The sequence below is a fragment of the Rhizophagus irregularis genome, chromosome 19 (genome assembly GCF_026210795.1).
Source record: "Rhizophagus irregularis chromosome 19, complete sequence".
NCBI lineage: Eukaryota > Fungi > Glomeromycota > Glomeromycetes > Glomerales > Glomeraceae > Rhizophagus > Rhizophagus irregularis.
Window position 1 is genome coordinate 1,296,176 of NC_089447.1, and position 24,839 is coordinate 1,321,014.

Sequence of the window (24,839 nt, forward strand, 5' to 3'; positions counted from 1 at the left end):
GAAATGAAAAGTTACAATTATAAATATGTAAATCTGGCCTTTTTATAATTTATATCTTGTTATTGATTGGTGAAATCGATTTGTTAATAACATATCACAAAAAAAAATAAATTTCCAACTAATCATAACTTTTTCCGATAATTTAACTTTTTTTCCCTTCTTTTTTTTTAAGAAAAAAAAGAACAAATTTGTCAGATTTTGTCATATTGTACATATTTGTAAGAAAAAAAAATACGTTTTTTTCGAAATACCTAATTTACGTACAATTTATAATAATTATAAAAAGCAATAATGTTTGTAGATCATAATATAGCTTAGGTTTGCATATGACGTTACATTTTTCACTGAAAATTAATACAGTAAAAAACATGTTGCGTTTTTCTCATGTGGTGAAAAATTGAAATCAAATTTATAGGTTACACTTCGCTTCTCACAAATCACATAGCGCTACTTCTACATATATATATTTGGCTTTTGTGATCCTTTTTTTCTTTCCTACCAAAAAAAAACGACGTACTCAAATTATATAGTCAGCTTTTTCTTCTTTCCTTTTATAAATATATCTAATTACTTTTATTTTTCTTTGCAAAGAATTTTCTTGAAAGCTATATTAAATATTTATTTTCTTTGCAAAGAAATTTTTTGAAAAAAGTTTTACATTTTATTTTCTCTGTATAGAAAAGTTTTTGCTTACATCCTTTATAATTATAGAGATTAATAATAAGCTTATTGACTACACTTTCTTTGAGAAAAAAAGCCACTAAGAAATATTTTAGGTAGAGTGTTCAATATTAATACCCATATACCTTATTCTTACACCTGCCCTCGCTTTGCTGCTCGATAAGTTAGCAAGCGTTGTTGCAACTCCTTTTCTCCGTATCCCCACCATGTTGAACTTGGTTGAATAATATTGATCCTAGCTTTTATCTGCTTATTTGCAGTTATTTTAAAAGAAAATATTTACTTTACATCTATTATACTCTTTTTTGTGGAATTTTTATTTTACCCTTTATAAATCATAGGATCCTAACTTTATCTGCATATTGTAGTTTTTTTAAGAAATATTTACTTTACATACTTTACATATACTATATTTTTTTTTTGTTTTGTAAAATAATATTTTACCTATCATAATCATAGGATCCTAGCTTTTATCTGCATATGCAGTTTTCCATATATATTATATAATTTTTACTTACTATAAACCATAGAACAAAAAAAATGGCAGATTCTATAGAAAGCAGCGAAAATTCAATCGCATCTACCCCAATTAGAATGTCAACTTACGAAGGGCTGGGACCTGATATCGTGGTGTCTTCTCCATCAACTCCACGACGGTCTATATACATGCAGACACCGGCGGCAATAAAAAAACAATTACAAGACCAACTAAATGAAAAATCAAACCAAATCCAAATGACTGCCGAATTAGGACAAGCACTAGTAAAGCAACAAACAGAACTGGAACAACGAATACGAGAACTTGATCAAACTCAAGGCGATGAAGTTCCTCAAGAACTTAAAGATAAATTGGCCGAATTAGAAAAACAAGCTAATGCTCTTGAAGCAAATACAGCCAAAGTCTTCCTTGGTACTAAAGGACTTACTTCGGTAAGGAATAATTTCATAAATTTTTTTCATAAAATAGCTAAGATGTATTTACATTAGTTGATCATTATAAACAAATGTTATTTATTAATGTCAGGTAAATTTATATATGTGATAGTGCATGTTTCTTATCTAAGTTTACCTAATGTATTTTCAACAAAAAACACAATTTTTCTAGTGTGAAATTGCTATAACATCGTTTTTACTTATTTTATTCGGTTTATACAGGGTGGAACAGATTTAGCCGGATCTACTGGATCTCCTGGTCCTTCTGCTACATCAATAGCAGATTCAACACCCACAACAACTACAACAGGACGTCCAAATAGACGTGAATTAAACAAAGCGAAAAAACGTAAAGATGATATTGAACTTGCCACCGAAATAGGACAGGGTCTATTAGTGGAGATTCGACGTTTACAAGCATTACTTCAAGAAAAAGAAGAAAAAATAAAAGAACTTGAAATTGACAAAGCAGAACTGGAACGTATGATCGATGTACTCAACAAGCAAATTCGAGGAAAGGAAGAATCTGAAGGTATTTACAATATTTTATCCGAAATTTTTGATTGTTTTTTTCTTATTTAAATTATTATTTTATTAATCATTACATATTATCACTACATTAGAACGGTACAAAGACGAAAATTGGAATCTTGAATTAATGAGGCAAGAAATGAGTGCAGAATTAGAGGAACTTCGGCAACAATTAAATAAAACACGTAATGATTATTCAAAAATCGAAAAGGCTCTCGCGACTGCAACTGATGTTATTGATCAACTTAAAGATAAAGAAGAAAGGTTGACAACAGACTATCATAGTTTAAAGACTCGTCATGACCAAGATATGGCTAATAACAGAAGACACGTTGCTGCGCTTAATCGAGAAAAGAATGATCTATTGAAAAATCTTGAAGAATTGAGAGCTCAATTGGCATCATTACAAGCAACCAGAAACATAAGAAAACGAACGCCCGAACCAGGCGCAGGTCCTAATGATGATGAACTTGGTCAACCAATTCCCAGTGATAATGATACTAGTAGCGAAGGTATACCAACTGCTTTACAAGGCAAGAATTTGAATAAAGAAGAAACTTTGAAGGCTCTAGGAATTGCTAAAGACATGATCGGTAGTCTTCGCGCAAATCTTCAAAAGGAAAAAAGTGAAAAATATGAACTTAAGAAACTTTTAGCAGATAGTCAAGAACAAATTGAAGCAATGCGCTATGAGACAGAATTTGACCCTGCTGCAGTTTACAACAAGAAAGTTAAGAAGAGTAAACGATCAAAGAGATTGTCTGCGGCAAGTAATGGATTACCTAATATTGACGAAAACGATTCACAGGATGAAAATGAAGATTCTGGTGATGATGATATGGTTATCAATAAAGATAATCGTCCTTCGTCGGATATGTTTAGACCTCATGGATGGAAACCTGATCTTTTGAGAAAAAGTAGGAACTCAACTCGAAGTTCTATAATGTCAAGTAGGATTGATGAAGATATTCCTGGTGATGAATATGATGAAATAGAAGATGATGAAGTAGTCGCTGCACAGAGAGCTGAAGCTCTTAATAATTTAACCAAACCTAAGAGAAGTTCATCTCGATCGTCTAAGCAATCGTTGGTCGAAGATCCTGAATCTTTCGATTTTACAGGTGATGCTAAATCTGTAAGGGATTCAGTTGTACGTAAACGTGTCAGCGAATACGAAGATATTGTTAATAGAAAAAATAGTAAACTTATTAATCCTGAAACCGGCGAGGAAGAAGAAATTAAAGATGATGCGTCTTCGGTAGATTCATTTACATCTGCTAATGAGACTAATTTAGATTCTAAAAGAGGATCTGCCACATCAAAAAGAAATTCAAAACGCGGATCCAATAGAGAATCTTCAACACTATTATTATCAGATTCACTCACTAAAAATATTCCTGAAGAGGTTGTTCCCAGCAAGGAATTTAGAGATGTGGCAGTACAAACAGAGGCAGGAAGAAGTGATTCACTTTCCACAATTCATACTGGCAAGTTTACATTCGGTAACCGAGATACTGTTGTTTATGATGCGTCACGTGAATCTAAAGACATTTCAAACACTCGTCAATCTGTTGCTTCAGTTCATGAAGACAATGAAGACAACAACATTGAAAATCGATTTACACTCGATTTAAGTTCAGGTAATCGGAAAAATTTACAAAGTCAACAAAGTCAACAAAATCAACATCAACAAAATCAACAAAGTCAACAAAGTCAACAAGGACATTCAGATCCTCCGCCAAGACCAACAAATAGTCCACCACCAACCCTCATGCATCCTCCCACCGTAAATTTCGGTCAACAAGCTGGATCACCGAAAATTCCTCATCATCCATTAAATGTTGGTAGAAAAGGATCTACAGATTCGCAAGATATACAAAATGTTATAGGAAATGGAAGATCAAATCATCAACATACACTAAGTTCAGATTCAGTGTCAACTGTTAGTAGCACTTCTACTTCAGCTGAACAAGTAGGTCGTTCTGACACATCCCACGTTGAAGCTGGTAGCAGTACTGGACCAATGACTGGACCAATGACTGGGCCAATGACTGGACCCTCAGGCACAGATCCAAATATCATCCATGCAATCACCCAAACAATGATAGGTGAATATTTATGGAAATACACTAGAAAGAATTTCGGTGCTGGAATTTCGGAGAAACGACATAAACGATTCTTTTGGGTTCATCCTTATACAAAAACCTTATATTGGAGTATTAGAGATCCTGGAAGTTATGAACCAGTAGATCCTAAATCTAAGGGCGGCATGTCATATTTTGGTATGTTGACATTAGTATTAATTTGTATATTTCTTTATTTTAAATTAATTATACAAATAAATAATTTCTTAAATTTTTTTAGCATATATTGAATCGGTGCGGCAAGTTGTTGATCATAATCCTTCACCCCCGGGTCTTCACCACATGAGTTTGGTTATTAAAACACCCGAAAGGGAGTTAAAATTCACTGCTCGATCTAAGGAACGACATGAATATTGGTTTCAGGTTTGTTATATATTATTAACTATTTTAAATTTTATGAATATTAAATATTAGTAATCTAATGTTATTTTATTTATTAAGGCTTTAAGTTATTTACTACAACGACCTGACGAAGTGGGGCAAATAGGACAGGGGCAAATAGGACAAGGTCAAACTCCAGGAAGAATTGCAAAAAATGGATCGGATCCATGGGAGAATCAAGCAAATATGCAGAACCTTCATAACAATACATCACCAAATGGATCATTAAAAGGATCGAATCTCAGGGAAATTAAGAAAAAATCCAGTTTCAGTAAGATTCAAGCAATGTTCCGCCGAGATGGATCATCTTCATCACCTACATCACCACTTTCAACAGAATTTGTAGATGGTCAGCATCAACAATTTGCCATACCAGGACCTTCAAATAGTAACATTGATGACGATGATGAGGATTTGGAAAATGTACGTCAATGTTGTGACGGGCGTCATGATGTGAGCAAGTTGGAACGTGCACCTCACAAGCATCATCATCATCATAATGGCCATTATTAATTTAATGGTTTTTATGATTGTTATTTTAAATTTAAAATAAAAAAACAATTCATGTTTTATACAAGTTAGCTTTTTTTCATAAGTGAAAAAATTTTTTAAACAAACATTCTTTAGTTAAAAAATTTATATATACATACATATTTATTTATTTATTACTTTTTTATATATAGCAATTTTGTTGTACACTATAATATTATTATTTAAGTAAAACAGTTTAACTTTATTAATTAACTTATTATTGTATTATTTATCATGTGATCTTTATATTTAAAGATAAAAATTTATATAAAATTTAATGCAAACAAAAACTGTTAATTTTTAACTACTTTGATAATAAATTTGAATTCAGATAAATTTTTAGATTTACATTATTTATTACAATTAAACAAAATTATTATACTTAAATTTACCAGTAAAATATATATATATATAAAGTATAATAGCTAAAGTATAACAATTAAAAATTCTTTTTGTATAATTAATATTATAATTATTATTAATGATAATAATTGAGGAGGAATTCTTTTCACTAATCACATGAACCATTTTTTCCCATAGGAATTTTGAAGGAAAATTTCTGAAACTATGGCTTTCTTGTTAAAACAAACCATTTTTAAAGCTCTGCCTATACATGCCACTCAAATTATTTTGGGCTGCCGTAATTATAAGTAAAATCCCAAATTCAATTATGACATCCCAAATTATTTTGGTACTTTACATAGTAAATTATATATAAACTAAAATTACAGCATCCCAAATTATAATTATGACATCCCAAAATAATTTGGACAGCATGTATAGCTCTGCCTGAAAGTGACAACCTTGAAACAGTTGTGAATAGAGCTTTTTACTTTAAACTGATCAGCCACCTTTACTAAAAATGGCTAATTTTTTGAAATATTTTTATAGACCTAGATACAATATAATTACAAAATAATAGCAAAAATATATAATAAAAACATTTTGATATATTAAATGTATTTTTGTAGTATTTTAAAATTATTACAAAATCATTTCAAAAATTGGGCATGTTTAGTAAAGCAATGGTCGGTCATGATCAGTCATCGGTTGGTCATAATCAGTCAAGAATCTTTGATTGACCAACTGTTCTGACCGACCGCCTGACTTACCATTTGACTGATAACATTTTTACAACAATTAAAAAACATGCAAAAAATTTTTTTTTTAATAAAAAATATAATTAAAAAAATGTTGCAAAAAATGTTGCAAAAATATCTTTTTTTTAATTAAATTACACAGGTCGAAAAGTGAAAAATCAGGCACCAATTGGTGACTGATTGATGCCTGATTTTTCACTTTTCGACCTGTGTTACTAATAAAAAATATTTTCGCAACATTTTTTGTTAAAATAATTAAAAATTCGTACATTTTTTTAATTGCCTTAATAAAAACATTGAGAAAACATTATCGGTTAAACAGTCAGTCAAATAGTCAGTCAGAAGTCTTAACTGACCAATATCAGTTACAGTCATGACCAGTCATAATTGGTTAATAGTCATAACCATTGCTAGTTTTACTATTGTTTTAGGATATTGATTACTAATTGCAATTGAGTCAGCATCTGTAAAAATTATTACAGATTGAAGACCTTCAGTAGCACATATTGTTTTACTCCAAAATCCATTCATAAGTTGATACTGTTTCATTATACATAATTGCTATTACTACAATTCAGCTCCATTAATCATAATCTATTATAATGAATACATATAGTTAGTGATACCTGGCTAAACTCTTTTTACCAAAAATTTTGGTTTCGTCACCAACTAGTTTTGGTTTCGTCATTAACTAAACTATATAGTAATAATTTTTAAGTTTAAATTTTAATTATATAAAATTATAGTTTTATTATAAAAATATATGAAATTATATTATATATATAATAGTTTTATATATTCTTTTAAAAAATATTATATTTTAATATAAATTTATTATTATTTTTTTTATAAGTAATTATTAATTCGTGATCTGTCTCCGAACTAGTAAAAACTACTAATAAATTTCGGGGAATTGGTTTTACAAATTAATTATAACTTAAATGGCTTTTGAGCTGATTTTCCCAGAATTTTTTTTTTTTAAGTGTTATATAATAATGTTCTGGGTATATTGAATGATAAATTTGCATCGTCAAATATTAATATCACAAGTTTGATCAACATATACTTGCCATTTAAGGCTACGTTGTTATACAAATTGGCGATATTGCCTAAAAAGTAACCAGCCAAATTTGTATTACAACCCGGCTGAAAAATAGTGTAACCAATTGCTTAAACCCGAGGGAATCAGGATCCATCAAAAATTTTTACATTGAACGATTAGTTAAAAATTTTTTCTTTAGCGACGCTGGATTCCGGCCTTTAAAAATGCCATAATTATTCAATACAAGAGGTGTGACAATTACCAAATTGATATTTTTTTATTAAAATGTTATTTATTTGCTGGTAAATAATTTATTTAAAGGTTATAAATAAGAAAAACAAAAAAAAAGTATTAAAATTATTTATTTCTATTAAACACAGGTCGTACTATATTTTGCTTATATTGAGTGGTGTATCTAGTAATTTTGCAGTTCTTCTAAACTACTTTTCTCTAATAATTTGTAAGTTCATTTCACATTTCCTGCGTGCTATATCTATTGCTCTTATCTGAATTTCCCACTAAATTAATTTGCAAAATAATTCCCCAAAATGTATTAGTAGATTTCACTGGTTTGGAAACGGATCACGAATTAATAATTAAAAATCTATGGAAATCTATAAAAAATCTATGGAAATACTATGGAATATTGAATTTTGGCATTTCGTCTTTTAATTTTAAATGTCTAAACTATTTCGGTTTAGTCAAATGACTAAATATTTCAGTTTTGCCTGGAATCTCTACATATAGTATTATTAAATATTTGTTAGTTTTCATGTATTATCACTTATAATAACATTATGATAACGAGATCATATTCTTTTTTACTTTGGTAATATCCAAAAAACTTTGGATAATCTATTATCAATTTCTTCAAAGTTTACTTGAAAATACCATTCAGAATCTTTTTATGTAACATCTTTAAATATTTGATAAATATTGCTGTATTATTCTTAACCTAAAAGTTATTAGATTTAAATTTATATATATTGCATGATAGAGATCTTGATTATAAATATCTTGATTGGAATATTTGTTTTGCAATATCTTTTTTAAGACAGAAATACTCAGATGACATTCTTAAACATAAAACTATATCTTTTTTATAATAGTATTATCCATAATATAGGTAAAAATTCTTAAAAAGCAAATATATTATATAATATATGATTATATTCATTAATAAATTTGTTAATAAATATTAGATTTAGATGTTTATGATATATTACATTTACTAGAAATCCATAATCAATATAAACTAACTCTTAATTTCGATTATATATAGAATTTATATTTTTCTTAGGTTCATAGTATTTATCTCTATTAGAACTCCGATTGGTTTTGGTAATTACCAAACTGAACTGATCAGTTTCAGTATCAAAACGGTTTCGGTATTCTGATTTACCAAACTGAACCTTTCGGTAAATTTACCGATCGGTTTCAGTAACTTCAGTTTCGGTACCGGTTTTGCGATTTACCAAACTGATTTACTGAACTGATATTTTCAGTATCAGTTTTGGTAAATTTTACTGATCATTTTAGTAAATTTACCAAACTGATTTGCCGAACGTTTTGTAATGTTGATAAAAAACGTCGTGAAATGTTTTTTTTTAACAATTTAATAAAAACGTTGTAAAACATTTTTATTAGTTAATTTATTTAAAAAAAAACGTTTCGCAACATTTTTTTTGATAATTTAATAAAAACGTTGCAAAATGTTTTTATTTGTTAATTTATTTTAAAAAAATGTTTTGCAACATTTTTTTTCATAACTTAATAGAAAATGTTGCGAAACGTTTTTTATTAGTTAAGGCCGCTCCAACCTAGAGTTATGTTTAACAAATCCCCCCCTCAGAATTTTCATGATTTATATATATATCCGTGACGTACAAAAAAGCAAAATTTTTATAAGGGTATATGTATCCCTCCTCTGAAAAAAATCTAAATTTAAGTAAAAATATGTGTAACATTTAAAATTCAATGGAACGATAAACTAATAAATATCGATCTGCTGTTGTACTACAAATAAAATCATATTACTGGTTCTGCTTTGCAGAATTTTTTTTTTTCGCTTGCATTTTTGGTATTTTTTTTTTAAAAAAAAATGCACACCTTCTCCTTTGAGATAAAGCTTATACTAAAATGAAATTATATTTGTTAGTTTCTGTATACCAAAATGGAAAACAAATAGTCAAGTCTTCGGCAACTAGTATTGAACCTCCTGGACTATTATCTGATCTTTTGAAGATAACTCTTTCAATCAATGATATACCAAACGTGAATATATCAGTTGATTTTCAAAGAGATAAATCAAATGAATAGCATATAGTATCAAAGGGTATTAATGAAGATTTAGAAATATTAGATTTCTTAAAGGCTATACATATAAGATTTACGTGAAATGATGAAAATGATGATATTAATGATTCTCAAACAAAAAATCCTAAAAATGCGCTTGATATTTTGATGAGCAATGCTACAGGTATACATCTTCCATCGGCACAAGGTTTAAATACTTGAAATAACCTACTTTATAATCATATTATTGAAATTTTAAGAACCCGAAAACTTGGGTGGTTTGGAGAAGTACATACAACTTCTGGGGCAAAGTTTGTATCCCGTTTGAGTAATCTTATCTGGTATATTGATCCACATCACAGCAAATTTACTTCAAGATCGTGTCATCTACCAAAATTTGTTGATGATTTGCCAGAATACAAAGCAAAGTCAAGTTATAATCAATACTATATCAATTCACACCATAAAAAAACAGAAATTCAAGCACAAACTTTGCAACGCCATGTTGAAGCTATGGAAAATTCATTAGTTCAGCCATGGGCAAGCGATAAAAAATGGGAACAATTCATTAGTGAAGTCATTCAATTATGCGAAGTGTCAAGGAAATTTATAGAGTATTTGGATAATGTGAATAAAAGAATGCGCATCATTCATAATAGCAGTGTACCCATACGAAATGGAATTGATCATATCAAAGTATTAGATATTGACAAAACTTTGACAACAAATGAAAATTATAATGAGATTATTAAATTAATGCATGAGAAGGAAGAATTTGAGCCAACTTGCATTGACGATCTCATTCTGTGTAATGTTATTCAACCAGTATTTTTAGAGAATATGGAACTTCCATTTAGCGTTACATTATATTGATATTATAGTGGAAATTATATGGGTACTTTAAACTGACTTTGGAAAAGGCCAGATATTATTGAATTTTCTAATAAAACTAAAGAATCACAAGCTTTACTTAAAGTACATGAATTATTGCCAAAATATAGTACCCAACAAATAAGAAAAAATGTAGTTAATAAGGTATATTTCAGACTTTTTTTTGTTTGTATTCAAATAAAGTTCGAGACAAAAATAAAAATAAATTATATTTAAATTAAAAATACATTTTTATTGTACTAGTAGTATTCGTTATATACACGATTATCACCTGCCATACTATGTACATTATATCAAGACCTCATTGGAGATGCGTCAAATAGCCCAAATTTAATATCCCAGGAAATGCAAGAATGTATAAGATTGATGTATGAAACTCAAGACCCAAATATTATATTTGATTTACAAAAAAATGGAGGATTTAAAGGAACAAAATTTGACGAATTTTGGGATGAAATTGATTATTATTTTAATAAAGTGAGTATATAATTATTTGAATAAATGCATAAATGCTGCACAAATTTATTAATTAAATTACATATCTATAAGATTATTCCAGCAGTACATGAAAGACGGCACACTACAATGATGTTTATGCCAGTTGCAATATCAATTAGAGAATTACACGAAAATATTATAGAACGCTTACAAACTAAGCATGATGAAGAAACTTTTTCCAAGATTTCAATTCCAAGTGAAGAGTGGATTAGACTTCAATTTTAGCCTAAAACTATCTATGCAAAAACTTCTATGCAATATACTGGGCGATTTGAAATTTCTTACAAAGTACAGAGTAGACTACTTCGTAAATCTCATCCTGATTCTCATTATTGTGCTGCATTGTTTCGTTATACTCGGCTTTTTGCTATTAAATTTCGCAAATTTGCTTGTTTTATTTCAGCGGATGACAAACATAAAGTTCCAGTTGGAGAAATAGTTGAAACATCAACAGGAGTTCGCAATAAAGCAACGCTGGCATCCTTGGGTACAGAATTGACATCATGTGATCATGATTTTACCAAACTTTCAGTAACACTATCAATTTCATTATTTTGTGAAATTCCTAAAGATATTAGTGGAAGTTTTTATCAAGAACAAGTATTTGTTTCTTATAAAGATTCAGTATTTCAACCTAGTTCAGCACTTAGGCATTCTAGTAAATGGCTGAAATGCTTACATGAAAAGTACGTCACATTGCCAGAAATGCTAATTATTTATACTGATGGTGGTGCAGATCACCGAACCACATTTGGTTCTGTTCAACTAGCAATGATTTGTTTATTTTTAAAAGGAAATTTTGATTTTCTAGCAGCAGTTTGAACAGCACCATATCATTCATGAACTAACCTTGCAAAACGCATGATGTCAATTATAAATCTTGGATTACAAAATGTAGCATTAAAGAGAAGTGATATGAGTCTTGATTCTGAAATAATATTTAAAAGTTTAGGAACAATAGAAGATATTCGAAATGCATCATCATTTAATCAAACTTTAAGTGAAGAATTAAAAATGGCTATTAAAAATACCCAAAAAACTTTAGAAACTAGAACTGAACGATTAAAATTGAAAAATCAAAAGTTTAAATGCATTGAACCAGCCGCTTTGGAAGAAATAAATGGTTTATTTGAAGTAAGTACTTGTCATAAACTCTATTTTGCAAAAAAAATTGAGTTTCTTTAGTATATTCACTCAAATTTTATAGTCAAATTCTTTATATAGATTTTAGGTGAAAAAATTGATAATACCGTTACTCAAAATGGTACCTCACAAAACAAACTTCGTACTTGTGTTGATTTACAAAAATTCATCAAATCACACTGTTTAATCCAAGAATATTCATTTCAGGTATAAATTTTAATTTTATTAATTTATAATATTTAATAATATTAACAATATATTATTTTTAAGATTAAAAAATGTGGAGAAAGTGATTGTTTAATTTGTGATCCTGTTCGATTAACACATGAAATTTTTAATCAATTACATTATATACCAGATCCACAAATTTCAAGTAGTGAGTATTTTTTTATATTTCTCATTTAAAAATTTTTTCTAATTCGCAAATTATTGATTTAGATCCCGATCATTATCAGGATTTTGATTCATTGTATGGGCAAAATACCACTGAAAAAGATATTCCAAGTAAAAAAAATCATCATGAATGCAAAGAACTTGCTCCAAGTGGAATTTTGGTTGCTGCAAGGGTTCGTGATTTTGTTTTTTGCATTTCTTGCTCAAAATTACGCTGTCTGTTTAGCCAATATGTATTAGATGATTCTGATTATGAAGCATTGCAAACAGCCATGGAAACATTTGCATATACATGTGGTTCACCAATTGTTCCAGAAAATCATTTTTTATATGACAAGGTTTTCGTTAGGATGAATTTAACTTGTAATTTACCAATTGAGCAGGTGTATTATTCTTGTAAGATTGAACATTCACAGATATGTTATTATTGTGGTGAAGAAGATAATCTTGTTGAACTATTACAAGAAATTTTATCTCAATTTCAAACAGTATATCCTTTATGTGAAGTTTGTCAAGAAAGAGGAAAGAATTTTTTTACAAAAGGCAAAATACAAATGTGAAAAAAGAGACGTATATAATTTCAAGTAAAAATTTTTACAATATATAAATAAATAATCTATCATTACCCCCTCCTATTCCAAAAATTCTGTAATAAACATTATAATTAGTACTAATAAATAATAATTCCCCATCATTTTTTGTACTTGATCATTGTCTAAAAAAATTTGTAATTTTTTTTTGACTCCCTACCCTCCCCCCATGTCTTTTTTCAATAAAAATTTTTGTTAAACATAACTGTAAGTTGGAGCGGCCTAATTAATTAAAAAAAAAAACGTTTCACAACATTTTTTTTGATAATTTAATAAAAACGTTGCGAAACGTTGCAAAACGTTTTTATTTGTTAATTTATTTTAAAAAAAAACATTTTGCAACGTTTTTTTTCAATAACTTAATAGAAAACGTTGCGAAACATTTTTTATTAGTTAATTAATTAAAAAAAATGTTTCGCAACATTTTTTTTGATGATTTAATAAAAACGTTGCGAAACATTTTTATTTGTTAATTTATTTTAAAAAAAACGTTTTACAACATTTTTTTTCAATAACTTAATAGAAAACGTTGCGAAACGTTTTTTATTAGTTAATTAATTAAAAAAAATGTTTCACAACATTTTTTTTTGATAATTTAATAAAAACATTGCAAAATGTTTTTATTTATTAATTTGATTAAAAAAAAATGTTTTGCAACGTTTTTTTTCAATAACTTAATAGAAAACGATGCGAAACGTTTTTTATTAGTTAATTTAATTAAAAAAACGTTTTGCAACGTTTTTTTTCAATAATTTAATAAAAACGTTGCGAAACATTTTTATTAGTTAATTTAATTAAAAAAACGTTTTCACACATTTTTTTTAATAAAAAATGTTGCAAAAACGTTAAAAACTGAACTGATAATGAATCGGTAAATCAGTTCAGTTTTCAGTATTTACCGGTCAGTTTTGGTATTGATGAAACTGATCGGTTTCAGTAATTAACAATATTGATACCAATCAATTCAGTTCAGTTTCAGTTTTAGCAAAAACCGTACCGAACTGAACCGATTAGAGCCCTAATCTCTATAATGATATTTATGTATTTCCTGACCCAGATACCATTTGCTTTTTCACATATTACTGTTTTTATTTCAAATTCAAATTTATTTCAAGAATTTTAAATGTTATAAATATTTGTCTAGTATATACCGTAAAGTTCCAAATATAAGCAACCTTTTTTTGTTATAGGGGTGCTTATATTTGGGTAAATTTATATATTTGGTATATTGTAGTATTGGCCAAACTTATCATAGTGTTGGTCAAGGATGCTTACTTTCAGGTAATATAAAAATCTGGGGTACTTATATTCAGGGGGTGTTGGTCAAGGATGCTTGCTTTCAGGTAATATAAAAATCTGGGGTACTTATATTCAGAGGGTGCTTATAATCGGGACTTTACAGTATATATCTTTTAATGGACTATCACTATCAGATTTATCATTATTGTTAACTTCATTTGTATCATTTTCATTATCATTTTTATTATATATAGTAGTAAAAATCAGGAATAACATCCATTTAGATATACAGTTAACCTTGTTATAACGAATTCTAGAGTCCAGACTTCAACTTTACTTTAAGACTGTTAATTCGTTATAGCGAAGAAAATTTATTATAGTTGTCTGAAAAATTTATTATATCAAGAATTCGCTATATCAAGGTTTGACTGTAATAGATGACTAATTAACATAAAATATAAAAGTTTTATAATAATTTGCCTTTGAAAGTTGGTTAAAATCGCTTGTAAAAAATTTAAAAATCATGAAAAAATCTGAAAAAAAATCATTATTTTAATAAAAAAAGTTTAATTTATATACAATCTATAATTATGTAATAGAAAGAAAATCTGATTGCATAATAGGAAAAACATGTATATCCCCTAGTACTATACTAATATTTACTTTTTAATTAACCAATGTATAAATAATATAATAATTCTTAATTTTTATAATCTATATCTATATCTATATCTATATCTATACTATATAATAATTGTTTTTGTGTGTAACTGTAATGTTTAGACTACTCTGTATAAATAAATTTGAATTGCGTAATATCGCTTCCATTGGGCACTTTATCACGTGACGTTATACTAACTTTCAAAAAAGGAAATTTTGCTTCCCACAAAAATAGGGGAATTTTGGTTTCACAAATACTTCATAAAAGGATATTTCTGCTCTGATCACATAATTCCGACCAGAATCAATTGTTACATGCAGGTCACACTTTTTTTATATGTATGTATACCGTTACAAAGTAACGGGTTAACGGCTAGTTTTATATAATTAAATTTTCAATAAGTGTTATTTAAGAATTATTTTAAAAATAAAAAAAGGAGAATTATCTAAATTTTACTATAATTTTATTACAGTCAACTTCCTCATCCATTATAATCACATTCTACTATAATTTATCAATAGTCACTATCACACCTATCCTCAAAAATCTTATATTAAAAAAAACCGTTTATAATCACAGTTATATAAAGAATATATTAAATAACTTGGCATCTAATAATCGACAAATAAAGATGTACCATAGCTTGTTAAAATTATCTCACTAAGACGAATCGAATGGTAGTAGTTTTATCCTTTTACTTTACAGTATTTTTATGGCCAGGCCAGTTTTATTCTTTTACTTTGCTAGTGTTTACAGCCAAGCCTCTCTTTACCTCTTTTTGAGGCATCCTCGAGCTAATATCCTATCATCTCCATGGACAACCATTATACCGAGTAAAGATGTTAGCCGTAACTGTAATATTAAGACATAGTGTCGTATGTAATAGGTTGCAACCTATCTACATTAAAAAGCAAAAGTTGTAATGCTATAATTAAGTTGTAATGCCATAATTAGATTGTAATACTGTAATTAGGTCTTAATGCCATGTAATACTGTAATTCCGAAATTAAATATGTAATTTTGGCCAGAATTATGCACTTAATTTTAGCAGAAATTAACAAATATCCTAAAAAGGAAAGTGATATTACACAAAATTCCAGTGTCGTTCCCACTAAAATCAATTTTCGTGGAATGGCTATTACCAAAAAAGGAAAGATCTGCATTTCCGTTTTGGCTGAATTATGATTTTCAGCTGAAATTATATGTTTAAGTGAAATTACGTTAATTTCAGCCAGAATTATATTTCAGATTTCGGATTTCAGATTTTAGGAAATATGTGACTGTGTAATTTCAATTTTAAGGGGTAAATTAGAGATCCTGGGCGAAACCGAAATATTTAGTCATTTGACTAAACCGAAATAGTTTAGACATTTAAAATTAAAAGACGAAATGCCAAAATTCATTCCATAGTATTTTCATGGATTTTTAATTATAATAATTACTTATAAAAAAAAAATAATAAATTTATATTAAAATATAATACTTTTTAAAGGAATTTATAAAACTGTTTTATGTATAATATAATTTAATATATTTTTATAATAAGGGTGAATTTATTCTTCATCCCGGGTGAGACTAATTATTCCTCACCCTGTCACGTGATATATATAATTATTATAATATACAAATAAAATTAAATAAAAACATTAATTGTAAAAGCAAATAATTTTATTTTATCTTAAAGACGCAGGTTCAATTCCTGCACTGTGCCTTTTAATTTTTTATTTTGTTATTTGTGTCATACGTGCTATTTGCCATTCGTGTTTGCGTTATTTTATTTGTATTATGTGATGTTTCATGATGCTTCGCATGATGCTTTGCGTGGTGATGCTAAAATCTTTAATCTAGATATTCGTGTAAGTCATAATGCTAACAGTACAGAACATTTATCTTACAAATACAATAATTTCAAGAGTTAAAAATCACTTTATTATTGTACATAAAATAACTACTTTGGGCGGACAAGTGCTATGATAACGTCCATTTCCTCCACATAAACCACACTTGCGGCCCCCATCAGTTGCTTCACTTTTACTTTTACTTTTCAATTCAGTGGATGATTTAAAACGTTTTCCAGGTGATCTTCCCTTTGGTTGATGTTTTAATGGATCTAAAACTTGATTAGATTCAATTAGTACTCCATTTAGCCTACAAATAACTTGATTGTCATTTTCTGCTAATTGATTTGCTAAAGCTCTTTGTTGCTTAACTGATTCCGCCTAAATGTATTGAGCTTTTTTCCTTTCATTATACTCCTTTATAAGTTTGATTAATTCTTCATCATCATCACAAATTGCAAACTGAATGGCTTTTTTTACTTCACCCATTAAAATGCCATATTTCAGTTGTTTTCACGTTATTTGTTTGGAGTATTCTTCTGAAAGATCATTTATAGTATACTTTCTGGTAAATTCAAAGGTGCTACTATGATTAAAATTTCCATTGCCTATAACCTTTTCATTAAAATAACCCTCACTTGAACTAATATATTCATCTTTATACCAACGGCAAGGTATCAATGTTAGATGAAAACGTGCTTTGGATGATTCAACAAATACTTTAAAAAAATGCCGACACATAATACCATGAGTGATGAGTATAAAACAAGTATATAAATGCTCACCAGTACTAAGAAGAATCACGAATTGGTAGGTCTTTGGATAATTATATCTAGAAATCTTCCATATCTCAATGATATCATTAATATTAACCATTGCCATTAGCGATTGCAAGTCCAGTTCCCTATCTTCATCTATTTTGGCAAAAGTTTCAGCAGAGTCTTTTCCATCAAAGATTGGCTCAAATGAATTATCATCCAATGTTGGAGCTTCTGCAATTGATACTTGACGCATGAAATAACACACAGATTGGCACATCTGTTTATAATGTGCGTCATGAATAGGCTGAGTAAGATACTTCTTCATAATGCTGTCAATGCCACTAAAAAACGTTTGAATGATAAGTGGCTGTGTATATTGTAATGTTGAAGTTTTTCAAATAGAATAACGCGTATTAATAGATTCAAATTCAAGCCAATTCTCAATAGCTTCCTGAACTTGCAAGAGAGAAAAGCTTGACTATATAGCTTTTTTAATTAATGCATTTTCTGATTCAACACGCTGTGTAGATTGTGTTCCTGCTGTAAACACTGGTCAGAATAGTCCATTTCGTCCAAATTTCAAATTGACGAATGTTGGACGAAAGTTGGTCTAAATTTGGCCGATCATTACCAAAAAAATCGTCAAAATTATTATGGATGATTTGCACAGTTCGCCTGCCACTTGGCAATCAAAAATCGGCAAAAATTCGTTACAATTCCATTTCGGCAAAAAATTGATTGGCCGGTTTTAGGCTTAATTTTGGTCTAGAGCTGGCCGATTTTTAGTTGATGCAGAAATAGTCAATTTTATATTTATTTCTGATTTTTAAGCATAATTTAATTTCAATTTATTAATAAAACTACATAAAGGCATAACATACATATATTTATCTATCTATTATTTCTAATCAATTACTATCTACAGTACTATCCGAATGTTATCAAGAAATCTATAAAATTTCCTCATGAACTTAAAAAAAAAGATGAAATAAAAAATTCGCCAATCAGAACTGGAACCTAATAAAGAGGAAATAAAGTACAATAGTTAGTTAAAAAACGGAATAAAAAATTGTTTTTGAATTCAATTCAATAACTCACCAGTTCTGGAGTAGCAAAATCGTCGGAAACCTACAAAAGAACAAAATCAAAACATCATTTGCATTTCGTTAAGAAAAAACAAAATTGAATTTTCAAAGGGGAGTACCTTCAAAGTTCCGTTTAAGTATCATCCATAAACCCAAAAAAATCAATAAAATTTGAACTTTTTAAAAAGAAAGTTCCGAAGTAATTCTTCGAAACTCACCGATCCAAAGCCCAAGAGCCGGAAGCCGAAACCTACAAAATAGAAAAAAAAAATTTAAAAAAAATAATTTTTAAAAGTTTCGAAGTTTTTAAAACTCACCCATATATCCAAAGCCCAAGAAAACCTACAAATAGAAAAAAAAATTAAAAATAATTTTAAGGAGTTTAGTCTCAATTCCTTCGCTCCGAAACTCACCTATATATTATCCAAAGTCTAAGAGCCAGAAGCCGAAACTTACAAAATGGAAAGAAAAATTAAAAAAATAATTTTTAAAGAGTTTCAAAGTTTTCAAAACTCACCTATTTAACGCCCAATAACCGAAAGCTGAAACCTACAAAAAAGAAGAAAAAAAATTAAAAAAATATTTTTTTAAAGAGTTTCGATTCTTTCACTTCGAAACTCACCCATATATCCAACGGAAGTCGAAACCTACAAATAGAAGAAAAAAAATTTTAAAAAAATAATTTTTAATAAAAAGGTTTCGAAGATTTCACTCCGAAACTTACCCATATATCCAACGCCCAAGATCCGAAGGCCGAAACCTACAAAGTAAAAGAAAAAAAAACTTTAATGTTTTTTAATGAAAAAATTAATCCTCAAGTCTGTTTAAATTTACCATACCTAAAATCCAAGTCTGTCTTAAACCAACCACCTCTTTTAAAAGTCTTATCCTGGTGGAAAGCATTCGTTTGCTTTGACTAGTTCGATTCTAGTCTAAGACAAATTTTTGTATTTTTAAGCTAACGGTCTTTCGCGTCTAAAGAAATAAAGTATAAGTCCGTCGTAGTAAATAAAAAATTCCAACCAATCTGAAGTCGAATCGAAGCATCCTACAAAAAAAAAATTCCCAAAAGTCCAAGATCAAAGTCGAAATCAAATTCGAGGCAATCTACAAAAAGTGAATCCGAATCTAAAGTCAACCTACAAAAGAGAGAATCCAAATTCAAAGCCGTAATCGAATCTACAAAAAGAAAATTCTGAATCCAGAGCCGAGGTCGAATCGAATCAAGTACCTAAAATAACTATAAAAATGGAACAACAGTTGAAGTCAGTTAACCGAAGCAACCTACAAAAAAGAAAATCCCAGTCGAATCTATAAAGAAAGTCCTAAGTCGAGTTGAATCGAAGTCTAAGCAACCTACAAAAATAGAATCCCATAACCTAAAAAAGTCAAAGTCAAATAAAAATAATAAAGCCAACATTTTCCAAAGAGACCTTAGAGAAACGCCTAGATGAAGAAAGTAAACGAACCGTTAGAAAACGTTCGTTAAAACAAAAACAATTAAGGAAAAAAATTTAAATAATTTACCGAAATTTTGCGTCCAAAAAGACCGAAAGAACCACCTAAGAAAAACACCGAACGTTTCATTAAAATTGATAATTAAGAAACAAAAATCCGAATTCCAAAAATCAAATCGAACTACAAAAAAGGAAATAATGCCGAATTGAAGTGGCCTACAAAGAAAAAAATTGTCAAAAAAACCTACAAAAAGAAAATCAAAAGCGAACATCAAAAGTACCTATAAAAAAGAAAATCAATAAATCGGAGTAACCTACAAAGAAAAATCTAAACTCCAAGTTCAAATCGATAGACCTTCAAAGAGCAAATATGAATCGGTTATTGTCCCGAGCAGGAGTCGAACCTGCACCCTACGATTGAATCGTATGTTCTACCATCGAGCCTTCGGGACGCAATGGTAAAACGCTATCCTCCCAAAACTCCAAAACCCCAAAATCGAAGCGTACCTACAAAAGAAAAACCTCTTTACTGATAGGAGTTAAACTCAAGTCTGGAAACCGACCTACAAAAAAGAAATTCCAAGTCCGGAAACCGAAACGAAAATAAATTCCAAGCCCAAGTCCGAAAACTGAAACGAAGAAACCTACAAGATAAAAAAATTCCAAGTCCGGAAACTGAAACGTAAATATCTACAAAAAAGAAATTCCAAGCCAAAGTTCAGAAACCGAAATGAACGACCTATAAAAAATAAATTCCAAGTCTGGAAGTCAAAAACGTCCAAGTCCGAGAGTCGAAACGAAGAACCTACAAAATAGAAAATCCTGGTTCGAGAGCCGAAATGGAACAACCTATAAAGGATATTATTGTCCCGAGCAGGAGTCGAACTTGCACCTTACGACTGAATCGTATGCTCTACCGTTGAGCCTTCGGGACACAAGTCAAAGAAGAAACCAGACCGAAATAATTTACAAAAAGAAAAAAAAATAAGTCCGGAAGTCGAAACGAACCGAGGCGACCTACAAAAATAAATTCCAAGAAACTACAAAAAATGAACTCAAAAAAGAGTCCGAACCTGATTAAAAAGAAACTAATTTAGACTTTTATGGCAAAAGTCTATTTAAATCTTAGGGGGTCGAATGTAAATCATTACTAATTTAAGTTTTACTTTTTCGACAAGTATTCGGCTATTATTTAGATGGTTCGATATTTTTGATTTTGTTCAAGGTTGTTAAAAATCGTAAAGTCAATTGTTGCTATTAATAAAAATCGATCAAAAAAAAATATTGGTCGATTTATGGTTTTTTTTTATGTTACAACTCAACCAAAAATCGACCAAAAATCGACCAGTTGATTTATGCTAATTTTTTTTTCGATTTTTATAATTGGCCAAATATTTAACGAATCACGTGATGACGATGACGAACTTTTGACGAAAGGTATTAATGCCAAAAGAAACGATTTCGACCAGTGAAAATGACGTGATGTAAAGCATTTTACCCAGGTATGCTTTTGATTTAATAGTACTGTAGATATATATCTTTCTCCTGCAGCATATTTTTCAACTAGATTTTGAGATTTTTGCTCAAATACTTTTTCACAGTAGGAACGTTGAACTGCCCTAAAATCTTTAAGAAATTCTTGATAAAGTGACGAACCTAAACATGAACGAAAGTTTTTTGGAAGGTTCTGATAAAGATGAAATAGACATTGCATATGATGGGCTTCAGGAAATACTGTGGAAACAGCTGCAATCATCGCAGGATCTCCATCAGTAACAAATGTTAATGGAGAAATTTCACACGCTTCAAGACAGCATCGAAGTAGCCATTCGTACGATTCCTGTCTTTCGTCTTGCAAGAACGCCTGAGCAGCTAATCTACTCTTGTTGTAGTTATCGATTAAAATGAAGACTTAACGGATAATTATACTTGTTGGTCTTTGTGGTATTATCGTGAATGATGATATCATAAAATATGATCCATCTTTTGCATTGCTCTGGTGACATCCAAAAAATACTGATCAGACGATTACTTGTATCATCTAATAATGGCTTTACAAATCACGCAGGATTATTAGCTTGTAGATCAAGAAGCTTCAATAATAAAGAAGCTGCACCGCCCAGACTTATTCCATTTTTCTGTTTAATCTTTTGGATAGCATTTCCAAGATCTTGAGTAAGGAATACGCAGTCAGGATACTTGGATTGCAAAAGATTTCTAACCATTAACGCGTCACATCTACCATGTATAACATAAAACTCAATTTGATCCATTATTTCTTCAGGAAAAGTTCTATAAGTAGGAGCAAATTGCAAAGTTTCGGTAGAAATTTCGTGATTGTGCTCAGAATGAAATTGTGTTACAGTTACTATTGATGAATTTGATGGTCACGTTATATTTATCTGCTATTTACACCCTTGCTTCTTGCTTCCCTTCATCGTCATTTTATCTGATGTTGGCCTTAAAAGTTTTTGAGTATATCTTCCTCCTAAATCACACTTAAGTACCTTTTTTCTACAAGTACCATCCAAAAACTTTTCACTTTTATGCTTAAAAATGGCAAAATTATTCTGAAGAGCGAATTGTTCTATATAGTGAACTGCTATTGTCATAGAATAAAAGCTAGTTTCCACCTCAAGCTTGATCAGGGTGTTAATTAAAGGTAAACTTCCTACGCAATCTTTAAAATTAGAACCTAAAATATTTTCAGCAAATGGCGTAGTACTTTCGTTATCTTCATTATTATCATGATTATTATGATTGGAGGATTCAACGGGTGGTATAACCTCAGAAATCATGATTAGAGAGCATAAAAGTAAAAAAAAACACGACGTGAATAAAACTTTACTAACCGTGTGAATACAAAGAAAACACATTACACATGTTATATCTGCTGCACTAATGACCTGCGATACATGCAGCATGATGCTATAAATAAAAAAAATTAAAGCCTGGTGCAGGAATTAAACCCGCGTTCTCTAGGGTAAAATTTTTATTTATTTATAGTTAGTAAGGAGCGTGTTTTAACCAATTAAATTATTTATAATAATTATATTAATATAATATTATCACGTGACTGGGTAAGAAATCACCCGGGTGAGAAATAAATTTTCTCTTATAATAAAATTATAATTTTATATAATTAAAATTTAAACTTAAAAAATATTACTATATAGTTTAGTCAATGACAAAACCAAAACTAGTTGGTGACGAAACTGAAATTTTTGGCAAAAAGAGTTTAGCCAGGTATCAGGACCGGGAAAACCTATAATGGAGGTCACTGTAGTACCCGGCACACTAGTAAAATCCATTGAATTTTTTATATATACAATTTTTAATGAAGCCAAAATGTGTGGATTAAACTTATCTGTTTAAGTTTAGAGTTAAATGCATGATTTATACACTCAATTTAGATTTTTATATATTCTGTGTAACACAAAAAGGTGGTTCGCATAATTAGTAAATTTTTTAAAAAGTGGTTCGCGTTATTATAAAATTTTTTTCGGAAAATTTAATGATCTCAGTTAATATTGATATTAAAAGAATAATTTATGATTCATTTTATTTTTCAGACATTTCTGTATGATTTGTTAGATTTTTAGTTTAATTACTTAAGAAAAATTTTTATTAATTTGGGCAAAACCATCATTTCACTATTGTCCGGTGACCTTTATTATAAGTTTTCCCGGTCCTCAGGTATCACTAGGGTAAATAATATCAAAATAATAATAATAATAATTTTTTTTTTTGTAAAAAAGTTTATATGTAAATTATGCATAAAATCATTTAATTATTAAAAATATTATGCTAATTTAATATAAATTTTTTGAAAAAAACTTAATATTTTCCACCTTCCACTCCCGACCACCCATCCCTAAGGATTTTGGTTCATTATATAATTTTTTTCTTTACACGAATGCGTATACAAAATACAAAAAAAACGTGACACGTCTTATGTACCCCTTAAAAATTAAAATTACACGACATATAAACTATTGTAATTTTACTTTTATAATTCATTACTTTTATTTTAAATTTTTATGCCATTAAAAATTACGACATTACAGTTTAATTATAGCATTGCAACCTAATTACAGCATTACGACCTAATTACAGCATTACGGCCTAATTACGGTATTACAAAAAGTGTCATAACTGTAATGCTATATGCTGTAATATTACGGCATCGGCTAATCAATTACAGCTAACATCTTTAATACCGAGTACTTAATTCCTCAGATAACAGCACCACTATTGAAGACATCACCATCAGGTCACTTTTAAGGCTGATCTGAAGCATCCTATACCCATTGTATGATACTGGTACTTAATTTATTTTACGACCTTTAGAGAGCACCTACTTTTATGGAGGACTTTCAACAGGTAATATTTAGTACTCTTCCATATTACCATTTTAGGTACTAAGTTTCATTCAAAGGCCATTACAGCCTGGAGCCCGTAATTATCCAGCACTGATAGTACAGTTGTTTACCCTAAGTAGTATACTTTGTAGTAACTATTTGGACAGGAAGTAGCAGACATCTGTCCAGGGTCACCTCTTATAGTGGGTATCAACCATCAGGGATCATTAATCAGGACCCAAGAAGTGGGGAATCGAACCCCATAACCATGCTACCTGTTTTGT

General features: G+C 29.3%; 6 protein-coding genes across 6 annotated transcripts; 3 read left to right on the forward strand and 3 right to left on the reverse strand.

Moving 5' to 3' along the window:
* Nucleotides 1-401: 401 nt before the first annotated feature.
* Nucleotides 402-5,562, forward strand: OCT59_010825 (uncharacterized protein). Its single transcript, XM_025308418.2, has 5 exons — nucleotides 402-1,611; nucleotides 1,837-2,146; nucleotides 2,238-4,427; nucleotides 4,510-4,652; nucleotides 4,731-5,562. The coding sequence occupies exons 1-5, from the start codon at nucleotides 1,222-1,224 to the stop codon at nucleotides 5,181-5,183; spliced, it is 3,486 nt and encodes a 1,161-aa protein (XP_025180380.1). The 5' UTR covers nucleotides 402-1,221; the 3' UTR covers nucleotides 5,184-5,562.
* Nucleotides 5,563-10,151: 4,589 nt separating this feature from the next.
* OCT59_010826 (uncharacterized protein) lies at nucleotides 10,152-10,511 on the forward strand (the record flags this gene model as incomplete). Its single annotated transcript, XM_066136124.1, has 1 exon — nucleotides 10,152-10,511. The coding sequence occupies one exon, from the start codon at nucleotides 10,152-10,154 to the stop codon at nucleotides 10,509-10,511; it is 360 nt and encodes a 119-aa protein (XP_066000784.1).
* A 1,530-nt stretch (nucleotides 10,512-12,041) lies between these two features.
* On the forward strand, nucleotides 12,042-12,807 carry OCT59_010827 (uncharacterized protein; the record flags this gene model as incomplete). Its single annotated transcript, XM_066136125.1, has 5 exons — nucleotides 12,042-12,161; nucleotides 12,252-12,377; nucleotides 12,441-12,546; nucleotides 12,609-12,736; nucleotides 12,790-12,807. The coding sequence occupies 5 exons, from the start codon at nucleotides 12,042-12,044 to the stop codon at nucleotides 12,805-12,807; spliced, it is 498 nt and encodes a 165-aa protein (XP_066000785.1).
* Nucleotides 12,808-16,975: 4,168 nt separating this feature from the next.
* OCT59_010828 (uncharacterized protein) lies at nucleotides 16,976-17,977 on the reverse strand (the record flags this gene model as incomplete). The annotated part of the gene is made up of 2 exons (XM_066136126.1): nucleotides 16,976-17,272; nucleotides 17,507-17,977. The coding sequence occupies 2 exons, from the start codon at nucleotides 17,975-17,977 to the stop codon at nucleotides 16,976-16,978; spliced, it is 768 nt and encodes a 255-aa protein (XP_066000786.1).
* A 679-nt stretch (nucleotides 17,978-18,656) lies between these two features.
* On the reverse strand, nucleotides 18,657-19,640 carry OCT59_010829 (uncharacterized protein; the record flags this gene model as incomplete). The annotated part of the gene is made up of 7 exons (XM_066136127.1): nucleotides 18,657-18,669; nucleotides 18,751-18,780; nucleotides 18,956-18,987; nucleotides 19,055-19,079; nucleotides 19,255-19,286; nucleotides 19,462-19,497; nucleotides 19,572-19,640. The coding sequence occupies 7 exons, from the start codon at nucleotides 19,638-19,640 to the stop codon at nucleotides 18,657-18,659; spliced, it is 237 nt and encodes a 78-aa protein (XP_066000787.1).
* Nucleotides 19,641-22,599: 2,959 nt separating this feature from the next.
* Nucleotides 22,600-22,992, reverse strand: OCT59_010830 (uncharacterized protein; the record flags this gene model as incomplete). Its single annotated transcript, XM_066136128.1, has 1 exon — nucleotides 22,600-22,992. One exon carries the CDS (start codon nucleotides 22,990-22,992, stop codon nucleotides 22,600-22,602), a length of 393 nt encoding a protein of 130 aa, XP_066000788.1.
* Between the last annotated feature and the right edge of the window lie 1,847 nt (nucleotides 22,993-24,839).

What these genes read in the sequence shown, in the direction of transcription:
- OCT59_010825 (XM_025308418.2), top strand. Translation starts at nt 1,222, where the DNA reads ATGGCAGATTCTATAGAAAGCAGCGAAAATTCAATCGCATCTACCCCA. An exon ending in AGGAAAGGAAGAATCTGAAG is followed by an intron (nt 2,147 to 2,237) that starts GTATTTACAATA and finishes TCACTACATTAG; the next exon opens with AACGGTACAAAGACGAAAAT. An exon ending in GACATGAATATTGGTTTCAG is followed by an intron (nt 4,653 to 4,730) that starts GTTTGTTATATA and finishes TTATTTATTAAG; the next exon opens with GCTTTAAGTTATTTACTACA.